Source organism: Notechis scutatus, chromosome 4, assembly GCF_049901735.1.
Source record: "Notechis scutatus isolate UNSWTSFEM ecotype Mainland chromosome 4, rNotScu1.2, whole genome shotgun sequence".
In the NCBI taxonomy this organism is placed as follows: Eukaryota; Metazoa; Chordata; class Lepidosauria; order Squamata; family Elapidae; genus Notechis; species Notechis scutatus.
The window spans coordinates 144,209,919-144,233,917 of record NC_142012.1 but is presented as its reverse complement, the minus strand read 5'-3'; the positions used below and the strand labels follow the sequence as shown (position 1 = coordinate 144,233,917).

The following is a 23,999-nucleotide window of genomic DNA, read 5'->3' as shown; positions in this document are numbered from 1 at the left end:
TCTATTAAAGAAAATTAAAATATTTAGGACATTTTAGTTCAGGAAAGAAGTGAATAAATACATGGTATATAAAATTATGCATGGTAAGGATGAATGAGACAGAGGAAAAAAATTTCCTCTGTCATAGCCTTCAAACTATATTAGACTAACAATTTCCTCTTTTAATTCACAAAGAAACTAATTGTGTAGTTATTTCCCCAAAATCCTTTTAAAAATTTCTGTAATATCTGTTCTTTTCCACATTTTTACTGAAAACTAAATTGCCATTCAGATTTCTTTCAGCTCTGAGAGACTACATCTGACAGTGCAATAAAAGCAGGGTCATTCTCATTCATTCCTGACCCATCTCCAAACTATGTAAGTGCAAGACATGTGTAAATGTAACACTTATTTTATTTTTCCAGACAGGAGCATGAAGGAAATTTTAACAATAAATTCTGTTTCACTTAACTGAATGAGAACTGGAAACCAATGAATAACCATTGTTTTTCTACTTGCATTAAATATTGGTACTTCAGAGGTGGTATTCAGCAGGTTCTGACCAGTTCTGGAGAACCGTTAGCAAAAATTTTGACTAGTTCAGAGACCTGGCAAATACCACCTCTGACTGGCCCCGCCCCCATCTATTCTCTGCCTCCTGAGTCCAGGTGGTCGGCTGGATCTTCTTTTGTTGCCCTGCATAGGAGAACTGAACTGGAAAGCAGATTAGTGGGGTGGGGAGGGAATGGGATTTTGCAGTAACCTTCCTCTGGAGTGAGGTGGGAATGTAGATTTTATAGTACCCTTCCTCTGCCACGCCCACCAAGCCATGCCCATAGAACCGGTAGTAAAAAATTTTGAATCCCACCACTGTGGTGTTTCCTTGACTAGTGATATATTTTCTTGACTAGTGATTAAGACCTTTTAATTCAAATCTAGATTCTATTAGCATTGGAATGTTTTCACTCTGTTTTAAGTTTAGAAAGTGACTAAATTAATATCATTTAGACTGATTAGCAAGTAATATTTAAATTAGAAGTCCTAGCATGTGTATATTTTATAAATATGCTTGGAATATCATGGTTTTTTTTTCTGTTGTGGCATGTTGGTCAAAATGTGCTTAAAGTAACCAATACTTTTCTTACTAATAACAAGAAATACAACATATGGCATATATCTGATTAATATTGGTAACCTATTCTACATCCTCTTCATATTACTAAAAAGTGCCATGTAAAAGTATCAACTGACCAAAGCCATGATGGTCAGCATTTATCCACAATCTGATGACATAAAAGACTATGACATGAAAGGACTACATTATAAAAAACATGAATTAATGGATGAAATAAATTAAAATGGGTAAATTTTTTGAGCAATAAAACTAAGAGAAAGGAAAAAAGATGTAATAGATCTGAATGAGGATCTGGTTTTGTGAAGTGGAGTTAATAAATATGAATGCATTAAAGTGAAGATGTAGAGTTAACTGTGCATGAAAAGCTAAAATATATGTCAGAAAGTATGAATCCATAACATTTGTGTTGTTGTGGGAACTTATGAAAATAGAAATTCAAAGGCTGGTAGTAGTTGTTATGTACGTATTATGAATTTTAATATAGTTGTAACATAGTGATGAGTATTATAATGATGAGTTATTGTAAACAACTGATTTGGAAAATATGTATGGCACTCTGAATAACAATGATTGGGAGATATCCTTTGGATGAATGAATAGATAGATGGGAATGAAATTAATGATATTGAAGAAGAGATTGGGCCAATTGGATATTTAAGAATCAATGAGAATGGTGGAGTGTTTGGGGAATACATTGCAAAGGAATGAATATAAATCTAAAAAGTAGATTTATATCTACTTTTGATTAATCATTTTGTATATGATAAAATATTGAGGGTGTTTACAAAGAGGATGAAATATTTGAAATATGAGACAAAATATTTTTTTAGTGATCTTAGTGAAACGTAGAAAAGAAAAGGAGGTAACAAGTTAAAGTAAAAGGAGAAATACTGCACAAAAATGAATGGGAAGTTGTCATAAAGAAAGAGGATATGGAAACTGCTTAGAAGAGAGTGAAAAACATAAGTGTTAGGTAATTGCACGATGGGAAATGTGAAACAGGATGCTTAGTGAAATAATATAGTGAAAGAGTCTATGGATACATCAAGAAACATGATTGCTGCATAAATTGAGAACAAGAGAATAATATGAGCCATGGTGGTGCAGTGGTTAGAATGCAGTATTGCAGACTAACTCTGCTCCCAGTGAGAAGTTCAATCCTGACCAGCTCAAGATTTATTCAGCCTTCCATCCTTCCAAGGCTGGTAATATGATGACCCAAATTGTTGGTGGCAATATGCTGACATGGTTGTTCACAGAGTGTTGTAAAGCAGCCCCCTCTTCAACCTTTTGGGCACCAGGGACTGGTTTCATAGAGAGGTTTTGCTGCAGACTGGATGGGGCATGGTTTTGTGTGCTGCCTGCATCCCATGGATGGGCCTTTGTGTGGACCGGTTTCTGGTACACCGTGGATCGGCACCGGTCCACAGACTGAGGGTTGGGAACCCCTGTTGTAAAGCACTGTAGAGTGTTATATCAGTCTAAGTGCTATAGCTATATTATATAACATGTTACATCTACGAAAAGGATAATACAATGTATTATTTTTACAAAAAGGATACTTTCAAACCATGTAGTCAAAAAGAAGAAGGAACAATTAAAAGACACAGCAAAAATGGAGGGTGGTTTTGATGGATGTTTTTAAAAAATTGTTTTGAAAGTGGGAGGAAAGAAACAAGCAATAATTAAAAATAATGAAATGATGTGGGATGAAACTGAAATAATGGAATGCTGGAAAGAATGTTGCAGTTATTTGTATGCGGAATGACATTAAAAAGCAGAATTGAAATGAATGCTGTCTATTAGATTTAAATTATGGAATGTTTTGGTAACTATGAAGTTGAAGGTTGGGTGATGATTATGATAAGAATATATTATGAATGTAAAATATGCATGAGAATAAATTCAAACTTTGTGGTTGAACACTGAGTAAAACTAGAATTTATGGTGTGTAGTTTATTCGATGCAAATAGTGATTTAATGCATCATAAAGTATGTTTATGATGTCATTTGGTGTGCTCATTGGAGATATATGAAGCACTGTACGGATATGGTAAAAAAGATAGTTTGCAAGAAGTGAAAGTTATGGTAAGGTGTATGAATGGTATTGGTATTTATTGGATCTTTTCCCCTCATATCATTCCTTACTTTCTTTGATTTACTAATTCACATTACATTGATTACTCCAAATGAGAATAGTCATTCAAACATGGCCAAAATATATTGATATTCCAAGAATTCATCTGACTTTTAAAGAGGATTAGACAAATCCAAATATTTACTGTGATTAATGGCTTATAATGTGGCTATACATCAGTTTTACTCTACTACCTGAAGCTATAAGCCAATAAACAACAGTAACCAGGCCCTCCCAAAATATGGTAGACAGGGGTGATATATTGTTTGTATATCAGTGTCCATTACAAGAAACGCAGTATTGAATCGTAGTGATCTTTGGTTCGTCTTAAGTTTTTTTTTTTATTAGCTCTGCACTAATATTTAAATGTTTTGTTTTGTTTTTAAGTAGGCACTTCAGCAAAACATAACCTAATGATGAGGGTGGTAACAGAATCAGTGTATTGGTTTGATCTAAAATCCATATATAGTGCAACTAATAAGTTACAAACAAGAACAGTAAATAAAATTGTAATAATAAAAGTTGTAAAAGAATGAATACTAAAATGAACAAAGAAGTGAAAAGAATTGATGCTGTACCCTTTTGTCTTGTGGGTGTGCCCTCTCAGAGGTTATTCCTGGGTTTCATTTTGGCTTTGTGATATTGCTTGTGGTTTTTTTTTTAATTAACGTACTGGCATGCATGCAAGACAAGTTATCCTGGTTCAGGCTAATATTATTACATTCTATTTTCCACAGTAGCTAATCAGGTGACTACAAACAGGCCATAAAAACTTTATTGATGTTGTCCATTAGCAACATGAAAAACTTGGGCTGGATTCACATTTTGTGCCAAACCATAACATGATTTGTTTGGTGAACAGGTTAGTATAGTAAACAGATTGGAGAATTTAGGCATTCCAGTTTACAAATCTTGCTTTATCACGTAACATTATATGTGCATCAAGCCAGTTTTGGTTTATCCACATACCATAGTCAAATCAGGTTTAGTATGAAATATTAGCCTGGATGCGAAAACATTTAATCCAGGTATGAAGTTTCAAATTTCTGTTTAGCCATGAAATTCACATGAAGGGAAGGGATTATGGTTATGTGAAAAAATTCATCCAACATCACAACACAGTTGAAATATGATGTAGCTTCCTTCAAATGGATAACATAAATATCTGCCTAAAGCCTATAAAAATATTAGTTCACCATTCCTGTCTGGAAGAGTATATGAAGGAATAATGTTGTTGGAGTAAAATCTATAGAACTGAGTTTGTAAATTGTGTTCAGGCAGCAAAGTCATTGTTTGTTTTTATTTAGGAACTTGTATGATCAGAAACAAACATTTCTGCTATTAATGGATAGTAGAAAGCAAATTTAATGAAAATTCAAGACAAATTCAAAAATCTTTGATGACAGTATAGAATGCTAAACTCAGATATCTTTAATTCAGAACTAATTTTTATCAGCATGCAGTATAAACAAGTATAGTGTATCTTATAAAGCTTTATGTAAGAGTTACTGAAAAATTATATATATATATATATTTATTTACTGCTATAGTATTCTATTGAATTAATTTCAATATTTCAGTTCAAGTGGTCATGAAAACACTAATGATAATTTATAACTGTTGTAACAAAGCAAAATAATTATCCAGCAGTAACTATTAAAATGGAAATGCCACCTTTTGTGTTTTCTTTGTTGAATTTTATGAAATAATGAAGACCCAAAATAAATAAACCAGGACAAGGGAGACACAATGAAAGGTGGGTGTCTGGGTGACTTTGGGCTAATTGTTTTCTGTCAGCTCAACCTGTTTCACCTATTTGTTGAGAGAATAAATTGAGAAATGGCGTAATGCATGCTACCTTGAGTTCTTTAAAGGAAAGGTAGGATATAAATATAGGAATAAAACAAGAAAACTAACTAGCTAATAAATGTATTCTTCATTTTCAAGCCAGAAAGATTAACATTTCTGCCATATAAAATTCTATCTTCCTTCCCAAGATCAGAGGAAATGTTCCTTAATTTATTAAACGTTAAATTTAAAAGGCCTGATTTAAAAGTACCCACTTTAAGGTATCTAAATTAATATTTTTACTGTAAAAATATAGCTAAATACTTCAGAAATAACCATACCCACCTTGTTCACATAAATAAACAGCTAAATGAAAAGAATATTCAAATGTAGTATGGTCCATTGTCAAGATTAAAAAATTATTCAATTTCTTAATATGGTAAAATGCTTTACCGTTCCTAAACTACAATTTAGTAGCACATCAAGAATGATCTCCCTTGACATGCAAATGTGCTTTATGAAGTCAGCACAACTTTCCCAAAGGAGTTAGCCTTTATATTGCTGCCTGAATATTTATATTATTTAAAGAAAACCTATGATCTGTTCTTATCAAAGAAAACCAATGAAGTCTTCAATACTGATTTAGGGTATGTCCTAGTATATGTCACTTTGTAAGTTCTTTGCATGCGCTACAAAGTCCTGAGAATTAGAGGAACCAGTGTTCTGGTAAAATTGTTCATTTCTATTTCTCTTGATGTCTTTGTCCTTTGCCCTCTGAAAGCATAAGAAACAACACTTTTGATTTTGTCAAATCAAGAAACTGGGAAGTACTAATGGGAATAAATACATTTTCTTTTTATTTTTCATTTCTAATTTTGTGGCTTCTCCATATTGGTCTTAAATACCGTGTAATTTAAGGAACAAAGTTACCAGAATAATGGTATTTTATTTGTTTGGTTGATTATTAAATTTATATGCCGCTCATCTCGCCAATGTCTTTAGGTAGTTTACAATCTTTCAATTAAAAATTATCATTTTAACTCATATAAGAATGTAGATCAATGGGAATCATTACACCGAAACAAATGCAACTGATTGAATTATTCCAAATATCACAGTAATTACTTATTCCCAAATACTTACTAAGTTTTGACCTCATAATAAACTATACGAAGAGTATTTAGGGCACATTTCCTTCTCTAAATGACGACTGAGCTTATCCAGAAAGAGATGCATCTATCTTAGGAATGTTATAGTTAGTACACTCAGTCTCGTGTCAGGTATGGCTGATAGGAAGAACCAATTGCTACATTATTTGGTTAGTATATCCTGCCTGCCTCCATTATTCAGCGAGAAGAAAGACCCTTTGTACAACTGAATTGTGTAAGCTTTGTGCACTGTACAGCAGATTACACATTTAAGAAGGGCAAAACAGCATCAGCAACAGAAAATAAGATGTTCATAAATTTGCAACTTCAACAATAGTAGTTTTTTAGGAAAATATCATCTGAACACTTGTGGGGGGTAGGCTAAAATGTGTGAGATGCATCTGGAGGACAGATGCATAAATTACTACTAACTACTTCTTGTATATCAAAAGGCATAAGAAGCATCTCACAGGAATCCTTGAAGGGTGGAGCATTTCAGTTTTGTTTCAGAGATAAGGACTTGGCAGTAAAGTGTGCCTTGGAAATAAACTGACATAACTAGCAGACACTAGTCTTATTTTAACACATCAAAGGCACTCCTGAATCCTAAGACACATCAGATGTACCATTCCAAGGAGAGAGAGAAATCACGAGAACCAGAAGTGTAACAGGTTTAAGTTGCTGTTTGTAGCCATTAATTGGTTTATCAAAGACGAAGCTATAGCAACCCTGTTCTAATTCACTTCTTTCAGTTTAAATGCACAGGAGCTCTTCCTGGATCTAAAGTATAAACATTGATTAAAGGTAATAAGCAACGAGAAGAGACCTGTGAATTGTGAATCGTTAGAAAAAACAACTTACTATCACATTCATTAAAAGAAGTGTATTCATCTCAGAAATGTACTGCTGTCTTACTTAAGATAGCAAAAGCTATTACAGTTTGGACTCTTACATGATGTATGAGTGAGAAAACAATTTATATTGTATATTTATATGCACATTTATCACACTTCCAAAATAGGATCATCTATATAGGATCATCTGTATAGGATCATCTATTAAGTTATTCAAATTGCTTCAAGAGTTCTGGGGAGTCTAAAATCTTTCAGATACTGCTAGAGCAGCCCCAGCTAGCATGACCAATGGTGAAGTTGCTGGAAATAGTATTTTGGCAATGTCTGGGAGGCCACAGGCTTTCCATTGCCATAAAAGCTATAGCACATGGTTGTAGTGAGTTGTTATCTATTAGATTTTTTAAAAATAAAAAATCACTTCTTTATATATATAAAAAAAGTTGCTGGCATGGGGATCTCCACAATACCTCCATAACACATCTGTGGCAATCTTTGCTTGCCAGAATACCAGTTCTCTCCCCCCCTCCCTCTGCCTATCTATCTATCTATCTATCTATCTATCTATCTATCTATCTATCTATCTATCTATCTATCTATCTATCTATCTATCCATCTATCCATCTATCATCTTTCCCTCTCCCTCCCCCCTCCCCCCTCCCCTTCTATTTTACCTGGGATCCCCAAAAGGGGGGTACAGTTCCCATTACCCCCAGCTAGCAGTATTAGGATGGGAATTAAACACCTACTGTTAATTGGGTCTTAAGCAGAGATCACCATTTTTTAAAAAAAACAGCAATAGCAAGATTCCCCCTCTCTTCCGATTATCTCTTTGTACATGGCAGTTTCATGGAAGGCATTACACATTTACCAAAAGTTGATACAAAGACCGCAGGGGTGATACTTTCATCTTAATGAATAACTTATGACAAGCATAGACATGGGATACCAAACACCACCTTTCTTGTTGCTGGAAGGTTTGAAAAGCCTCTGCGAAGACGGTTGAGGTAAGAAGGAGGTTTTTGAACACATAGTGTTAGTTGAGCTACTGTATTAGGAAGTGAGAGCTCATCCACTTATATGGACTCCCTGGGAGTTAAACAGCAATCACGTTGCTCCAAAACTCGCTGATAGCTTGCAAGTCCAGGACAATGGGGACCAGGCAACCAAACATAATGTGCACAGAAATAAAACCATGTGCAAAGCAAGCAACGCTGCAACAGCCTATACATTTTATATCAGGAGCACTTTAAATTCGGGGGTTGGGGAGTGCTTTTCTTGCTTTAGCCATAAAAGAAAAGGGAGAAGCTTTTAGTTTTTTCTTTTTCTTTCTAGAATGCTTTTAGTTTCCCATTTTCTATTGGAAAGTTTTTCCTTTCCTCCTCTTTTCTCCAGCTAAATTCAACGAAACGAAGTTTAGACATGGAATCTGTACACTAAGACAACCGGTCCAGGAAAGGAACGCGGGGTTTGAGGCTATGATAAAAGGCAATGTTTCCACACACACACACACACACCCCCACACACCCCCACCTGGCCGTGGTCCCTGCAGCTTCCCTTTCACCAAGTCTTTTTGAAAGAAACTTAGGTTCAGAGGTGATGGCGATGATGGGGAGGGAGGGGGCGGAGGGTGAAGAGAATGAACTCTGCACACGCTCAATATTTTTCTCCATTCTCGTCCTCATTACAAAGAAACAATCAAAGGAAACATGACATACCCCAATCCCTGCTCTGGATGCCTTCCCCTGCAGTTCACACCTCTGTCCTCTGGCATTGTGACTTTAAAGTCCCGTCCCCGTCCCCGTCCCCCCCCATCCCTCCGCCTCTTGCTCCAGAACTCCCCACCTCCCCGATTCTCCCTCTGCTTCCCTACTCCGGATCCCACTTCTGCACTGTCCCCTCGGGACCTCGACTTACCAAGCTGTTCTTCGGAAAAGTTCGGAGGCGATGTAAATGCATACATCACCGACCAATGAAGGGGGGAGGGGGGAGGAAAAAAAGGCGAGGGAAGCAGTCAGTGGGACCTTCCAGGCGCTGAGAAGCCGCCAGCCGGGAGGCTCCAGGGAAGCGTCGGCGCGGCGCTCCGGCGAGCGGGCCGGTGGGCGGGCGGGGATTGCTCCGCTCCAGGGGTTCCCCCGGGGCAGGGCTCAGGCTGCTTGTCTTGCCAGGAGCCGAGGCATCCTCTTAAAAGCCCGGGGATCGCTGGCTTTACTTGCTCGCTTCCTGTGTGCCAGCAAGCTGATCGGGAGAAAAGGGCCAGCGACGAAGTGGGCTGGCTTGCAACCGCCACAGCGGAGGGGCAGAGAGGTTGAGCGGGTCGCTGCCTTTGCACGCCCGCCTCCCACCAAAAGGGACTATTCAAGGTCTCCTCTAAGTGCCCGGCTCCTCGGAGCCGTGCGGTCAATTCTGGGGGCCTCAGAGAGGAACTCCTGCTAACCTCAGCGAAGAGCCTTTCCCCCTCCCCCTAACAAGGACAACCCCACAGGGCAAACCCGAGAAGGAGGGGGAAGACTTTGGCAACCCTCCCCTGAGAAATCAAGCAACCACTCCAAGAGACGGAAGGGTCCTGCCAGGACACGGTGGGGGCCAGAGCTTAATCATCCTGTCCTGAGAATCGGGAGCACTTTGCTCATCCACCTTCCTTCCTTTTCTGGCTGATAAGTAACGTTTAGGAAATACAGAGGCGCACAACAGCTGCCCTGCCAAGCCTTCCTCAACCCGAAGTTTTCCAGATGTCTCCTGGACCACATCTGTCACCACTATCAGATGCGTGTATGGATAACCCCTGAGGGCTGAAGGTGGGCAAGACACTGTGCATCCCACAAACAATAATGACCTGGATTCATAAAAGGTTAAAAATCAGATCTATCTCTATCATTGGAGGTAGAAATAAATGCATTAAAAATACGAACTCAAAAATTATTTCCGTGGCTTGGATTTCCTTGATGGTCAACAAGGAGCAAAAGAAAGTGGAAGAAATTAAAATTTGCTTCCAAGCCTTTTCAAGGGTACTTCACCAGCTTTCACAGTAAGCTAAGTCAAGGAATAAAAGCAGCAAAAATTCAAAGGTTGGTTTTTACTGTAACAGATAGAATAAACTAATTTATACCTGACAAAATCAAGGCAGGATTGATTGAATTTCTTTTCGCTTTCTCAGCACTGAATTATCTTTTTTGCTTAACACTTCATTGTTTCTTTCACAACTACCTTTGCCCCGTGTCCTTTCGAACTTGGAAGCTAAAGAAACTTCTACTGCCCTAAATCTTGCTGCCATTAAAGCTGGGCTTTACTACACATCTAGAATGGAATCATGGTTTGTTGCTGTATTGTACAACTCAGTCTGTCAAGGCAGTGACTGGTGGTTGCTTCTGGGTGAAATTCAAAGATCACAAGCCTGGGAGGAAAAAAACAAACCCCACTAACTGCTGTGTATGGACACTCTATCCAATATTGCCCCCTTCCGAATTTTGACTTATCACCCTGACAATTGTTACATGGCAGCAAAAAGTCCATCTGTCTCTAGTGCAATGTATTGGTCACCTGGTTTGTGCTGCCCCAATGTAGCTACAGTAGAATCTCTGGTCACGAATGCTTCTGACCATGACCAAATCGGATTCGGACCAAAAAATTCACAAAACTTTTGGATCTGGTCACAAACACATACTTGGGTGGCAAACAAACACAAACCCTGACCCAGAACTTCCTGAAGATGAAACATTAGAAGATGAAGAAATTCAAAGTTACGAAATGAATTGTGGTAGTGATCAGAGGTTCTACTGTACTGTGTTAGGCTTTGAGGATTTGGCTATGTATGACAGTCAGGTTAAACTGTGGGTGCTCTTGAGTATATATTCTGAAAATGTTTCTAGGATGACTATTGAACTGTCCAGTGATCAACCTATGAACCATTAGCCTATGAACCATTTATGAAAACATTGTTCAGCAAAGGGTTAGCGTTTTGCATCTCTTGGCTACTGTCTTGTGGTCATTTGGATTTATGCAGATGAGCCATTTCTCAAAGTCTTAATTGAAGAGTTTGAGAAATGCATTCGGCTGTATAAATATAAATAAAATAATAGACCCACCCTTTAAAGCAGGGATGTCAAACTCAATTTCATTGAGGACCGCATCAGGATTGTGTTTCACCTCGGGGGCATGTGGCCAGCTCAACAGCACTCATGTCGGGGATTCCTGTGATGGCCCGAGCACTTTGCCAGAGAAAACAGGCTCTCGAGCTCCATTCTTGGCTGCAACGTCTTCTGCAACCCTCTGCCAGCGAAAACAGAGCTCAGGAGGGTCACATGTGGCCCTCCTGAGCTCCATTTTCACTGTCAGAGGCACCATGGGCTAGTCCTTCACTGTTTCCAGGGTGGCCCTATGGACCAGATCCAACCCCTGGGCCTTAAGTTTGACACCCCTGCTTTAAAGTATACCAAATTGTTTATGGAAACTGGGTTTCTGGCCTCCCTCCAGAATAATGACAAACATACCACAATGCCACATAGTCACCATCCACCCTCAATGCATCCAGAAAGCCCCCTCAGGCTGCCTCCTTTGGAGCATGACCTGAATTGGACTGGTGTTCAAAAGCAGATGTGCTAAATATGCACTCTACATCTGTCAGGTGATTTAGGTTGCATGACTCTTGGTCAAGGCAACACCTGTGACATTTGAGGAACCATCTAAAGCAGAGATAGTGAATTCCAAGTCCCCATCATCTATTTGGAGCACAGTTTTCTCTGTTGCAGTGCCTGTGGTCAAGAACAGCAGATATCTGCATGGCTTTGAATATGTTCAAAAAAGCACAGGAAACTTGTCCCCAGGCCTTGGATTAGGATGGTATCAAGACACTAGAATTTTATTCAGTTAAGTATCTTCTTTCTTCTAGATGCACATGGTAAGCGTGCCTGTTGTTTTACTACTTTCTTGCTTTTAATGCTATATGTTGCAGTATAGAGTGGGCTCTAAACTGAATAATGAACAAACAAACCACTTTTAAATCAATTGATCAACTAACCTGTAAGGGAGAAAAATACACATATCAAAAATAGTGACAGAAGCTGGCATTCCAAACTCCATTACAGCCGAAGCAGCACTGCAAAACACTCTAGAGCCTAGAGACCATATAAAGGGCAGCAATCCCACAACAGAACTGCTGGACCAATTTCACTTGCCAATCTTCTCTGAGACTTCACAAGCCTCCTCGCCACAAACTAAACTGTTAACACTAGACTGGATACATGAGCTGCCTTGTGCTAGCAAAATATGGAAAATACTATGCATACACCAAAGCATTCAAAACCATCTTCAGGCTGCCTTAGCAGGTGCAGGAGATTGGCAAACATGGCAACATTGTGATATCCTCAGCATATAGTAAAGTGGTGTCTTCATATCTGGGGAAGAAGTCCAAGTACTCAATGGAATGGTTAGTCCAGGTTTTTAAAAAATATTAGAGAAAGACAGAGAGAAATTTGCATTGAATGAAGTCACAAAGGCTCTTACCCATAAATTCAGCTGGAGCTATGGATAGATCATACCAACACAGCTTCTTCAGTGCTAGTCTTGGACTCCAGTGTAGTGATTATGTTTCTTTAAAATATTGGGGGATTGGGTAGGCAGGAGTATTTATCTGAACCCAGGAAATGATTTTCAGGGAGAACCACATACTTTGTGGATTATAAAGCTTTGTTTATGTCACAATCTGGGCTTTTATATTTTTATTTTACAGGCTCTTAATTCATCTGCTGAGTATCGTCTTCTCCCTGTAACAATGTGTTTATATAGTACATATCTATTTATTTGTTCATTTGCTTCACACCCTAGCTTTTTGCTCTATCAGCCTTCAAAGACCTAGTAATTTTTTTAAAAAAGAAACCAGTACGCAAAAATACAAATTAAATTAATGATAAAATGAATACCAAAATCAAATAACAATCAACAATCTTGTCAAAGAGATGCATCTTTATCAAAATCTACTCCCTGAGAGAGTGGGGACTATACAGGTAGTCCTTGACTTACAACAATTCATTTAGTAACCAGTTGAAGTTACAACGGCACAGAAAAAAGTGACTGATGACCATTTTCACACTTATGACCACTGCAGCATCCCCATGGTCATGTGATTTATATTTGGATGTTTGACAACTGATTCACATTTATGACGATTGCTGTGACCTGGAGTCATTTCCCCCCATCTGTCAACCTTCTGACAAGCAAAGTCAATGGGGAAACCAGATTCACTTAACAACTGTGTTACTAATTGAACAACTGTAGTGATTCACTTAACAAATGTGACAAAATATTGTAAAACGGGGCAAAACTCATTTAACAAATTTCTCACTTAACAACATAAATTTTGGGCTCAATTGTGGTGGCAAGTGAGGACTACTTTTACAACTTTTAAGAGAGAACATTATCTTGCCTAAGGGGCTGCTACAAAGAAGAGGGGGGGGGGTCAACCTATTCTCCAAAGCCCCTGAAGGCAGGACAAGAAGCAATGGATGGAAACTAATCAAGGAGAGAACCAACCTAGAACTAAGGCGACATTTCTTGACAATTGGAACAATTAATCAGTGGAATGGCTTCCCTTCAGAAGTTGTGGATTCTTCAACACTGAAGGTTTTTAAGAAGAAATTGGACAACCATTTGTCTGAAATGGTATAGGGTTTCCTGCCTGAGCAGACAGTTAGACTAGAAGACCTCCAAGGTCCCTTCCAACTCTGTTATTCTGCTCTTCTGCTGTTCTGTTATTCTGCCTATGACAAAGACATAAGACACAATAAGCTTTGCTGTTCCAGGCCAAGTCCATCTTAGCCCAGCTTTTCTTTTTTTTGTAAGGACCAACCAAGAATATCTGAGGTGCTTACAATATATTTCCCTTCTGCTTTCATTCATCTGCAAGTGGTATTTGGAGGCATGCTACCCAGAGGTGGTATTCAGCAGGTTCTGACCAGTTCTGGAGAACCGGTAGCGGAAATTTTGAGCAGTTCAGAGAACTGGCAAATACCACCTCAAACTGGAGATTTTACAGTATCTTTCCCCTCCCACGGCCATCAAGCCACCCCCGCAGAGCCAGTAGTAAAATAACTTGAATCCCACCACTGATGCTACCCCCAATCCAGAGATAATACTGAGTCTCAAGAATAATAGCCTCGGACTGATCTGGTTTATTCAGTCCTCTTGTAAGATACAATGACCAATTGGCAGGATGGCGGTGCATTGAGGGGGGCATTTTCAAAAGAGCTCATCCAGCAAAAGCCAACAACTCAACAGATTTGTAAGGGGAGACATTCCAATCCTTTAGCGATTTAAAGTTTTAAATATCAAAGTTCAGTTTGTGCCAGGAAGAAATTGGTAACCAGCAGGTATCTTTCCACACAAACTTTATGTGAACTTTTGGCTGCTGCACTTTTTACCACTGCTCCTTCCAGGTGTTTTTCAAGAGTAGTAATAATTCATAGCAGCTATAAACCCATAAAATGTACTCCGCCTACAGTAGTCATAAAATGTACTCCGCCTACAGTAGTCTTAATTGACCTGGGTGCTTTCAATAACATTGGCCATGGATATTTTTATGAACACCGTGTGACGGCTGGAGGCACTGCCTTGCAAAGATTCTGTTCATTCCTAAATGGTCAGGATTAATCAGTATTATTCATTATGTCAGGGGAGGAGAAACTGGTCCAATGGTACTTCTCTGGGGACTTCTATAGCATTAATTCCTTTCTACACTATTCTTTCAGCATGTGTATGAAACCAGCAGGACAGATTATTCTTTGGTTGAGGATGAGGTATAATCAGAATGCTGATGATAGGCAGTTACACATTTCCAAACTAGATCAAGCAAGAGATACTGTAGAGATCTTGACCCAGTATCTAGATCAGGGGTGGGCAAACTACGGCCCGAGGGCCACATCCGGCCCGTTGGTCTTTTTAATCCGGCCCGCCGAAGATTGGTACAGAATTAAGGTTTGATGTGAATGATTGAATTATTGCATTCATTTGATTTTGACTTGTAAAGACAGGCATTTCGACACCAGGTAGCGGCCCATCTGTCAAATTTTAAAAGTCAATGAGGCCCCCGAGCCAAAAAGTTTGCCCACCCCTGATCTAGATAATGTGGGTGTCTGGATGAGGCAGATTATAATTCTCTCCCTGCCATTCCAGTTCTAACTCTGGACTGAATTTGACTGTCTCTCTGGGAGCAGGTCTATAATTTGGATGACCTTTTGGACTCAGGACAACGGTTGTATTCGCAGGTGGAAGCCACAGGCAAGTTAAGAGAAGTGTTTTTGCCCATCTGTCGTGACAAGAAAATCATACAAGGCTCCTTCACCTTCTCCCTGAACGGAAAGCTAAATCCAATATATGTCCTGCTCTCTGCATGGGGCCTGTTGAGAGCCATGGTGACAGACCTTGAGCAAACTATTACAAAACTGTTACAAAAACAAAATGTGCAGAAACATGATTTGAGCTCAGAGAAAATGGAGTTTGGGAAAAAAAACTTAGGCTGGTCCCCCTGAACACCCTAGAGCAGTGGTTCCCAACCTTTTTTTCGCCCCGCACCCCTAAAGAAATTTCACTCGAACCTCGCACCCCTGAAATTTAGACTTTAGGAACTACTGAGACGTTAAATATATGGTAGGATTGAATCTTTTCAGCTATGTATGTGACGGCCACTAAATAACGATACTTAACTCTAAAATGAAAACAAAGTTAATCCATTGCATAATAAATAAATAAATAAAAATGAAAATAAATAAAAAATACTTGGACTTTTCTCGCACCCCCTGGAATATCGTCTCGCACCCCAGGTTGGGAACCCCTGCCCTAGAGAGCAAAAGGGAGGGGGGGAGGAAAAAGCAAATAGACTTACAAGATTCTGCTACTACCATAAATCAAGTGTATTCCTAGTCTTTTTGTGCAGTCTGTTTCCTGATCTGGACAACCTTAAAGGACTGACATGACTAGATACCAAGAGGGATAGAGATGTTTCTGACTGGACAGCCTCAATATAAACAGTGAAATCCCACAGGACAAGACCTCTAAAAGTAATCTAATCCAGAAGATTACTCCTACTAGGTTATGAAGAGAAATTGTTAAGTAGCAGGATCAATGATATCTCCACCCTTTCTGGGACACTGTTCTGTCTTAGGCCTCCCCAAAAAAGCACTAAGTCAATTCTGAGTCCCAGCAAAAACCTCTTTTATTACATTAATATGAATTTATTTCATTCACAGTCAGCCAATGGCTTGGCAAACAGTCTTGTGAAGGTATACTAATTAGCTCAGACCTTTATCAATCCTGGAATGCTGCTCCGTAAAATTCCACACTCAGTGCTGACAGGGAAGGGCTGGGTTATACAGACAAATCTTCATGAGGCTGGAACGAAGAAATGAACGAATGAGTGAGTTGTTTCCTGCAAAAGCCCCCTTCCCTTTTGCTTCTCTTTTAATCCTGATGGGAGGGGCCATTCATCGTCCACCTGTGGCCTTACTCCCATGTTGAGTGTGAGTTCTTAATTGGGCCTTCCTTTTGGCAGCTCTGCACATGCGCAGGCTGGGAACTGGTTCCAGAAGCTCCCCACCTCACTGTTGTCCGAGCCCAAAGGCAGCTGATAACTGCCAGCCTGCCCTGGCCCCATCTCTGCCTTTGGTGCAGAGCCTTCACTGAGTCTTCCTCAGCTTCCAGGAATGGCCCAGGTTCTTCCCCAACCTCCTTACTACTGTCCGACTCTGCTGCCAGCTCCGCCAGTGGGACACAATAGACATCTGAAAACAGCAGCTTGTTCTCAAAATCAACAGACTGCAAGATGGAGCCTTTGGTCAGCTAAATGGAATGTTTATAGAGCATGGACATGCCTCTTCATCCTAGCTTATTGTGCCATTCTCTGGTGAATAATGGTGGGAAAAGATTAATTCCCTGCTCTTCTGTCAGTCTGATTTTCATTTTACATGCCAAGTCAGCCCTTTCATCCAGGATTAAATGTTATGCCAGCAATTGATCTAGCATTAAGAGCAGGTCTTTCAGGTTGGAGGGACCACCACTGGCTGCTGTCACCTTGATGTTTTTGTGTTTAGTTACTTGTCTGTGTGTATTGTTCATTGAGAATAATCATGAATGATACTAAGGAAACTGAATCATATTTGAGAAACATTATAGCATAGTAATGTTCCTTTTATGTCATGTTTAAAAGAGATTTAAACACACACACACATACACACACTCCACCCAAACGTGTTCTGCACTCACACACTCCACCCAAACGTATTCTGCACTCACACTCTCTCCACCCAAATGTGTTCTGTTAATTGAGAATTGTCATATTTTGAATTGAAATTTGAAATGGTGGTTTCTATCTTATCCACTTTTTTTTTAAAAAAATCTTTATACCTCTCATTTTCCCCAATGATGCACAAACTCCAAAATGCACAACTCCCTTCCATTTTCTCACACTACAGCAACCTTGTGAGAAAAATTAAGGCTGAGAGAAAATGCTGACCCTCAGTCACCCATTGAACTTCATGGCTGAACAACATCTGAAGCTGACAGCCCAGTCATTCAGTACTCTAACAACATTATCACTCTGTTTTTCAAGTAATGTCTGATTTAGGCTTGCCAATTTTTGAATTACCCCTTGTGTATATGCCTTTAAACCAACTCTTGATCTGAGACAATTAGCAAGTGATATATCCACTTATGAAAATATTTGTTTGCTAATTGCTGCCAATCAGTTGTGAAGGCACTGTACTGGAAACCAATCAAAGGGTCCACAAGAAAAGATGGAACTAAGTAGGATGACAGTGTAAACAGCCTGACTCTAAATGTATTGACTCAAAACTTTCACTAAATTCACTTATTTATTTGAAATCTTAGGCGATGATAATGTTTTGGTAGTGTTTTTACTAAAGCCTTCCAGGATGCAGTCCTATGGAGTTAAGGGTTCATATATAGAGGGACAAGTCTAAAATTAGTTCTTCTTTGCCAGCTTCTGTGAATGGCTGTTTCTATAGTTGGAAAGCTCAAATTGAGGCATGGCAATAAGAACTTTGGATATGATAGAGATAGATAGATAGATAGATAGATAGATAGATAGATATAGATGGATGGATGGATGGATGGATGGATGGATGGATGGATGGATGGATGGATGGATGGATGGATGGATAGATAGATAGATAGATAGATAGATAGATAGATAGATAGATAGATAGATGATAGATAGATAGATTATTAGAAGACATTTGTGATATGTGATCACTAAATGCATTTAGGCTATTATATTTTCCCAGCTCACTAAACTGACAGTAGAATCAAATGTTTCAAATGTTTATTCCCTCCACAAGGATGAAAAAAATTAAAAACAACAACCACACTTTTAGTCTAACAATATGAGCCTGGTATAATATTGGATTTTCCAGAAGCTCAAACTCTGTAGATCACATAACAATGTAACTGGATTTATTTTATTTGGCTGGTAGGAAAAAGAAAATTCACTTCAGATAGCCAACAGACCTTTTATTTTCCATATCCTAAGGCAAATTCATGAATGGTTTTCACATATTATGAATAAGTAAAAATTAAGTAAATGGTCATGTATGTCAACCCTACACATGACTCCCAATGTCATGACCCCCAATATCTCTACACCAGAGATGGGCAACCTGGAATTTCAGAGGAGCTCTGGAGGACCTTTTTGTATTTTCTAACACATTTCTCTACACAACCAAAGAAAATCACCAAGATGGTTTGACTTGAAACTGGAGTTGCATAAAAATTATAGTTTTAGTTGGGTGGCTAATAAGTTCAAATACATAAATAAAATCTCCAACATGGGTGGTTGAAGAGGTAGAAACAGTGTTTTTAAAAATGAAAACTGTTTTATTTTTTAAAACTATTTTTCCAAAGACCTTTCTTGACCCCACAAAAAATTGCCAGAAATATGGAACTCTTTTTGTATGTGGAACATAGCTCTGTCAGTTTGGCATCATTATTTCCCCTATTATAGTCCTCGTTGTCCGCTTTGTTTAGACTTCAGCAGGTCTATGGCTCTCCAAAGCTTGAGCATGCCTACAAACTTCTACAGGTTTGTAACTTCCTAAATAAAGCCCCTTTAAATGCCTATAAGACTGGATGAGAGTGATAATGGCAGCCAAACTTCTATCTATAGGGAATTATTCTGGACTCCAACTGTTGGCCATTTTGGCCATATGCTCTATGCCACAGTAGAGATCCCAGTGCTGAACTATGAAGTCTTGCATAACCTGCTAGGTTTTATTCCCTTCTGAAATCATTTTGGGATTAAGAGGGAAGTATCAACAACTAGTACTGGAAGGGCAAAGCAAAACTGAAGAACGTATGAAAATCATACATTCAAAGAAGTAGTCAGAGTTTATATATCTTTGAAACAATCTTATGGTCTGATGCTTCCCAGTTTGCAGCCTATGGTCGTTGATGATGGTCCAGGAGGATATTACTTGGGGAATGAGTGGGAGGTGACAATTATGACATACTTTCCTATCTATTGTTTGATGTTACTTTATTATTTCCACTTGTTATTATTTGTTTCATGAGGGTGTTTTAATAATGTTACATTCCCTACTTTTAAAGAGTGGAACTTTGGGGTGATGACAGTATGAACCAGTGGTCTGGGGGTCTTGAAAGTAGGACTCCAAAACAGATAACTTTTATCTACTCGAAAGATAGCATGCTTAAAATGGGTGGCATGCATGATGGTCTCCAAAAGGATTCAGTGATGATACAGAGATCCGCATACAAGAAAAGGTTAGGAATCTCTGTTCTAGCCTTGAGTCTTTTACTCCTAATTGCATATCAAGTCTATGATAGTAGTATCAAAGATATCCTGCTACAGATTACAGAAAAGTTGAGAGTTCTGAAATTCGCACGCTATGATAGTCCTTGCTGCCCTGAGACAGATTTTAGAATTCTAGGACAAAGATTTCCAGTACTGGCTTAAAGAGACTGTGTATAAGCTGCACAATACCGCCCATATGCCAAGTTCATATCTCCTCGTTCTCACAAATGCAGTAGGATGAGTCCTCTCATGATTAGCAAATGTACCCAGAATGCATCTCAGTAGAATGATGAGAAAAAGCATGAGATGCAACTTTCCTTTAAAATAAAAAGGATGAAGAAAAAATGAAAGAAGAGAAAACATTATTACATTCCTGAATTGTAATGAAATCACACCTCCTATGCTCTACGTTAAAATATTTTCACCCAGCAAATGAGCCATCCTTTCATTTTCCACTCATTAAACAATAACAATGGTTGCAGTCTTGTAATAATAATGAAGATTCTGTCTTTCAAAAAGAGCATCTAAATTAATCAAGCCATATCAGTTTCAAATTTTCCTGCATGTTTCTTTCAAGTCCTACCACTTCTATTATCAAAGCAGCTCACCTGCTTAACAGGGTCTTTTTAATGTTCTTTCTGATGCAGCTGTAAAAATGTCACTCTGATCATTGTAAGCAGTTTTGTCAATTATAGTAAATCACAACACTAATGGGAAGAAACTGAGTTTGAAGTATTCTAATGTTTTTCCACTTAAAGCACTTCAGCCCAACTTTGTGTCTTCCAGATATCTTGGATTACTGCTTACATCATCTTGAAAAATCAGAATCATTAAACAAAACTAATCTTATAAAGAAGAATGTTGTGTCAAAAATCTAACTATATCACTGCTAAAACCTAAACACATCATTGCAAGTTATTTTTGTATTAGCAGACGTAGCATTTGCCTTTTCTAAAAATCTCCTATTACTCTGTGCATAGCAGAGGCAGATCTAAGCAAACTAACTGCCCAGTTTCTGGGAATCATGCAGCATATAAATTTAATAAATTATTATTATTGTTGGTAACACAATAAGCCAGATATTTAGATTGGATTTGACATTTTGGATTTGACATTTTGGAAGTGTGCCCAAGGTGCCTATTACTATTGGTACAATCTTTGCTTCATTTGTACTATCTTTATTTTGCTACAATTGTTCTGCTTTATTTGCAGGTCTTTTTATTTTGTGATTTTCTCCAGTTCTTTTTCCTCCGTTCTACTGTCTCCAGTTTTCAGTGTCCATTATCCAGACTTTTTTGTCTTTCTTATCAACAATTGTTAAGTCTGGGGTGTTTTGTAGCAGATGCTCATTTAAATTTATTTTAAATAATCCAAATTCAATCCTAGAGCACTTTAGCTTCATTTACTATTACTTTGTCTATTTTATGGCCCCACCAGTTCATGCTTATAGGAAAATATCTTGCAGATATTCCATTTCACCACTGCTAAATGCTTAAAGCTTGTATTTATTTCAGCAACTAATTTTTCCTCAGTTGTATTTGTGGTATTACCATCTTAGCTTTATGTGTTCAGTATTCCTTTTTAATGCACTAGTGACAAGAAAGTTTATATGGGCATTTCAAACGATAACAAAAATAGCTGCAGGATAGCCTCAGTGTAACAAGATTAGGTTGCTAATCATCCCCATCGTGATCCCAACAAGCCAATTTCTTCTATATGTACTTCAACTTTCCTCAAGGGAATTCAGGACAACTTTCATAGCTTGCATGCAAATCTCCTCTCATTTTATCAGAATCAACTGTGAGGTGGTGAGATGAAAATCTACAGAAACTTTACTCCAGATTCATGTGGCTGAATGCCATCATTTGGTGACTTTATTTTTGTGCCAAGACATTAACTTTTCTTAAATCCCACCCTTACTTAGCTATATTTCCAAGTATTCTGCTGGTGGTAAACACAATACAAGGTTAAATCAAAGTAATAAAATAAATCACTACTGATGGAAGATGTAATGCGATGGACAACCACAAACCATTCAAATGATTTCCAGTTCCCACGTTTCTTTCTCCGTGCTCAATGGCTTGAGTTTTTCAGGAGAAGTTTTTATTACATGAACATCTTGTCCTATTGATAGAATTCTGTGTGGATCCATATATATTATTGTCCTTCTATTAATCCTTTCATTTCTCATTCCCTTCCTCTCTCCCCACACCCCAGATCCAGAGGACAACTCTGTAATAAGTAGTCTTTAATAACTTCAAGCTCCAGCATAAATTTTCAGTGTACTTGATCAAATTCATCAAATACTATGCAGAAATATATGTATAACTGTACAATTATGGATGGAGATAATGATGTTCTCATGGATTATATAGAAACAATGATAGATATCACTACCTTATGTCCTACGAGGTAAAGATTTGAAAAGGTTAAGAGGTTCGTCTGTAAAATTTTGTGAACAGGCAATGTTCTGTGAACTGTTTTTTGAATCTTTAGGTGATTCTATAATCTCCCTGTTTGCTGAACCCCATCCTTTATTTATTTATTTATTTATTTATTTCTGTTCTTGTTTTGAAGGGATATTCCCCCAAATACTTAGACTCATTTTTGGTTCTGGACCATTTATTTTGGGAGTAAAGTTCTTGGCGTGTTGTTTAAACCCTTGTGCTACCCACAATCCAGCAAGAGTTGTACAGTCTTCAGTTTTGATTAGATCTGTACTTTCTTAGTCTGTCACTGTCTATTTAAACAATAAATAGAAAATACATAAATGGAACCTTTGAATTTCATGTATTGAAAGGAAAATAAGATATTGCTGAACCCCAACGGAGCATCTTAAAAATCCCCAGGTTTGCCTTCTAATCACCTGTTCACTGTGCTTCTCTGGCAGAAAGACACTTGTATGTGCAAATAAATAAGTACAGTGAGACCCAGATCAGACATATTTCTTGCCACCAGAATCCTGGTTGTAGAATCATTGGTTGACCATTGTCCAGTTTACATTTATGCAACCTGGATGTGACAACATCAAATAAGGCTATATTTTTTAAAAATGTTTTATTGCATTTGATTTTTAGAAAAATCACATGATAAAGCTAGACCAAAGGAAGGACTACATTTTAATTACATCTTTCTTTTCACCATATCACTTGAGATGAAGGCATTTATGAATTAAGAACTATAGGACTGTACAGAACAGGCATGGTCGATATTGAAGACAACAGATCCCAAAGAGGCTATGAAATTCTTGGTAATATGTCAAGATAAATTAATGACTTGAATTTAAAATCAATCTAAAATCTCAGTTACAATCCAATAGAGATGTCTTACTAATGTTTCTGTGCATTATATATTTTGAATGTGCTTCTCTGTCATTTTAGTGCCTGTGTGTAAACATGCAAGCAAATCAATGATTTCATCAATTGTGTTTGTAAATACCTGAATCACCCACTATTGTGAATAGTTAATTCACATCTCTTTGTATGTGTCACTGTTATCCTGAGCAGATGATAAACTACTTTAAGACACTATCTCTGTGTTGTAGAGCGGCGTAGATACGAGGCAGACACAGAGCTAACAGCAAAAGGCTTTATTCCACGAATAAAGGGTTGCCGCGGCTGCTGGGGCTAACAGGCAGTCAGCTGGCGGCAACAGCTAATGCCGTTTGACAGCGCCTTTTATAGCCGGCTGTCAAATGGCATCAACCAATGGGAGCGGTCGGCGCTCCCGCCTGAAGACTTCGGACCGGATTGAAAACTTCAGTCAGTCTACGGACGCAACACTCCTTTCCCCTGGCCAGGAGCATGCGTAGTCCTGTAAGTAGGCCGGGCACCTGCGCAGGCGGCCAGATCGTCTCAGTTCACATGGAGCTGCAGCAGGGTAGGAGTTCTCTGCTTCCCGGGTCACGTTGTCGGTCGAAGGCAAGGGAACCTTGTCGTCAGGGGACTCTGGTTGAGGAGCAGTCCAGGTAGGCCCCTTCGCTCGCGGTGCCCTGGGAGAGCCTCGGTCTGCGTCGGGTGGTTTGACTCGCTTGCTGGGTAGCGGTGCCCTGGGAAAGTCTTGGTTTGCGTTGGGTGGTCCATCTCGCTTGCTGGGCAGTGGGGGTTGACGGCAGCCATTTTCCCATGCCTTCTCAGCTGGTCAATGT

The 23,999-nt window shown here is 38.7% G+C and overlaps 1 protein-coding gene across 6 annotated transcripts in view; it reads right to left on the bottom strand.

Annotated features, from left to right (window-relative positions):
- MME (membrane metalloendopeptidase) overlaps window positions 1–23,999 on the bottom strand; it is a 115,143-nt gene that overhangs the window by 68,150 nt on the left and 22,994 nt on the right. The window contains exon 2 of one of the 6 annotated variants that reach the window (XM_087965210.1): window positions 15,808–15,867. The exons of 2 other annotated variants lie outside the window; for them this stretch is intronic. In XM_087965210.1, coding sequence (XP_087821336.1) covers window positions 15,808–15,867 — 60 coding nt within the window. Of the gene's footprint in view, window positions 1–8,756; window positions 8,932–8,955; window positions 9,800–12,540; window positions 12,654–15,807; window positions 15,868–23,999 lie in introns of those variants that run through there. 3 more of the 6 variants (XM_087965211.1, XM_026665383.2, XM_026665375.2) reach the window with 3 other exon arrangements.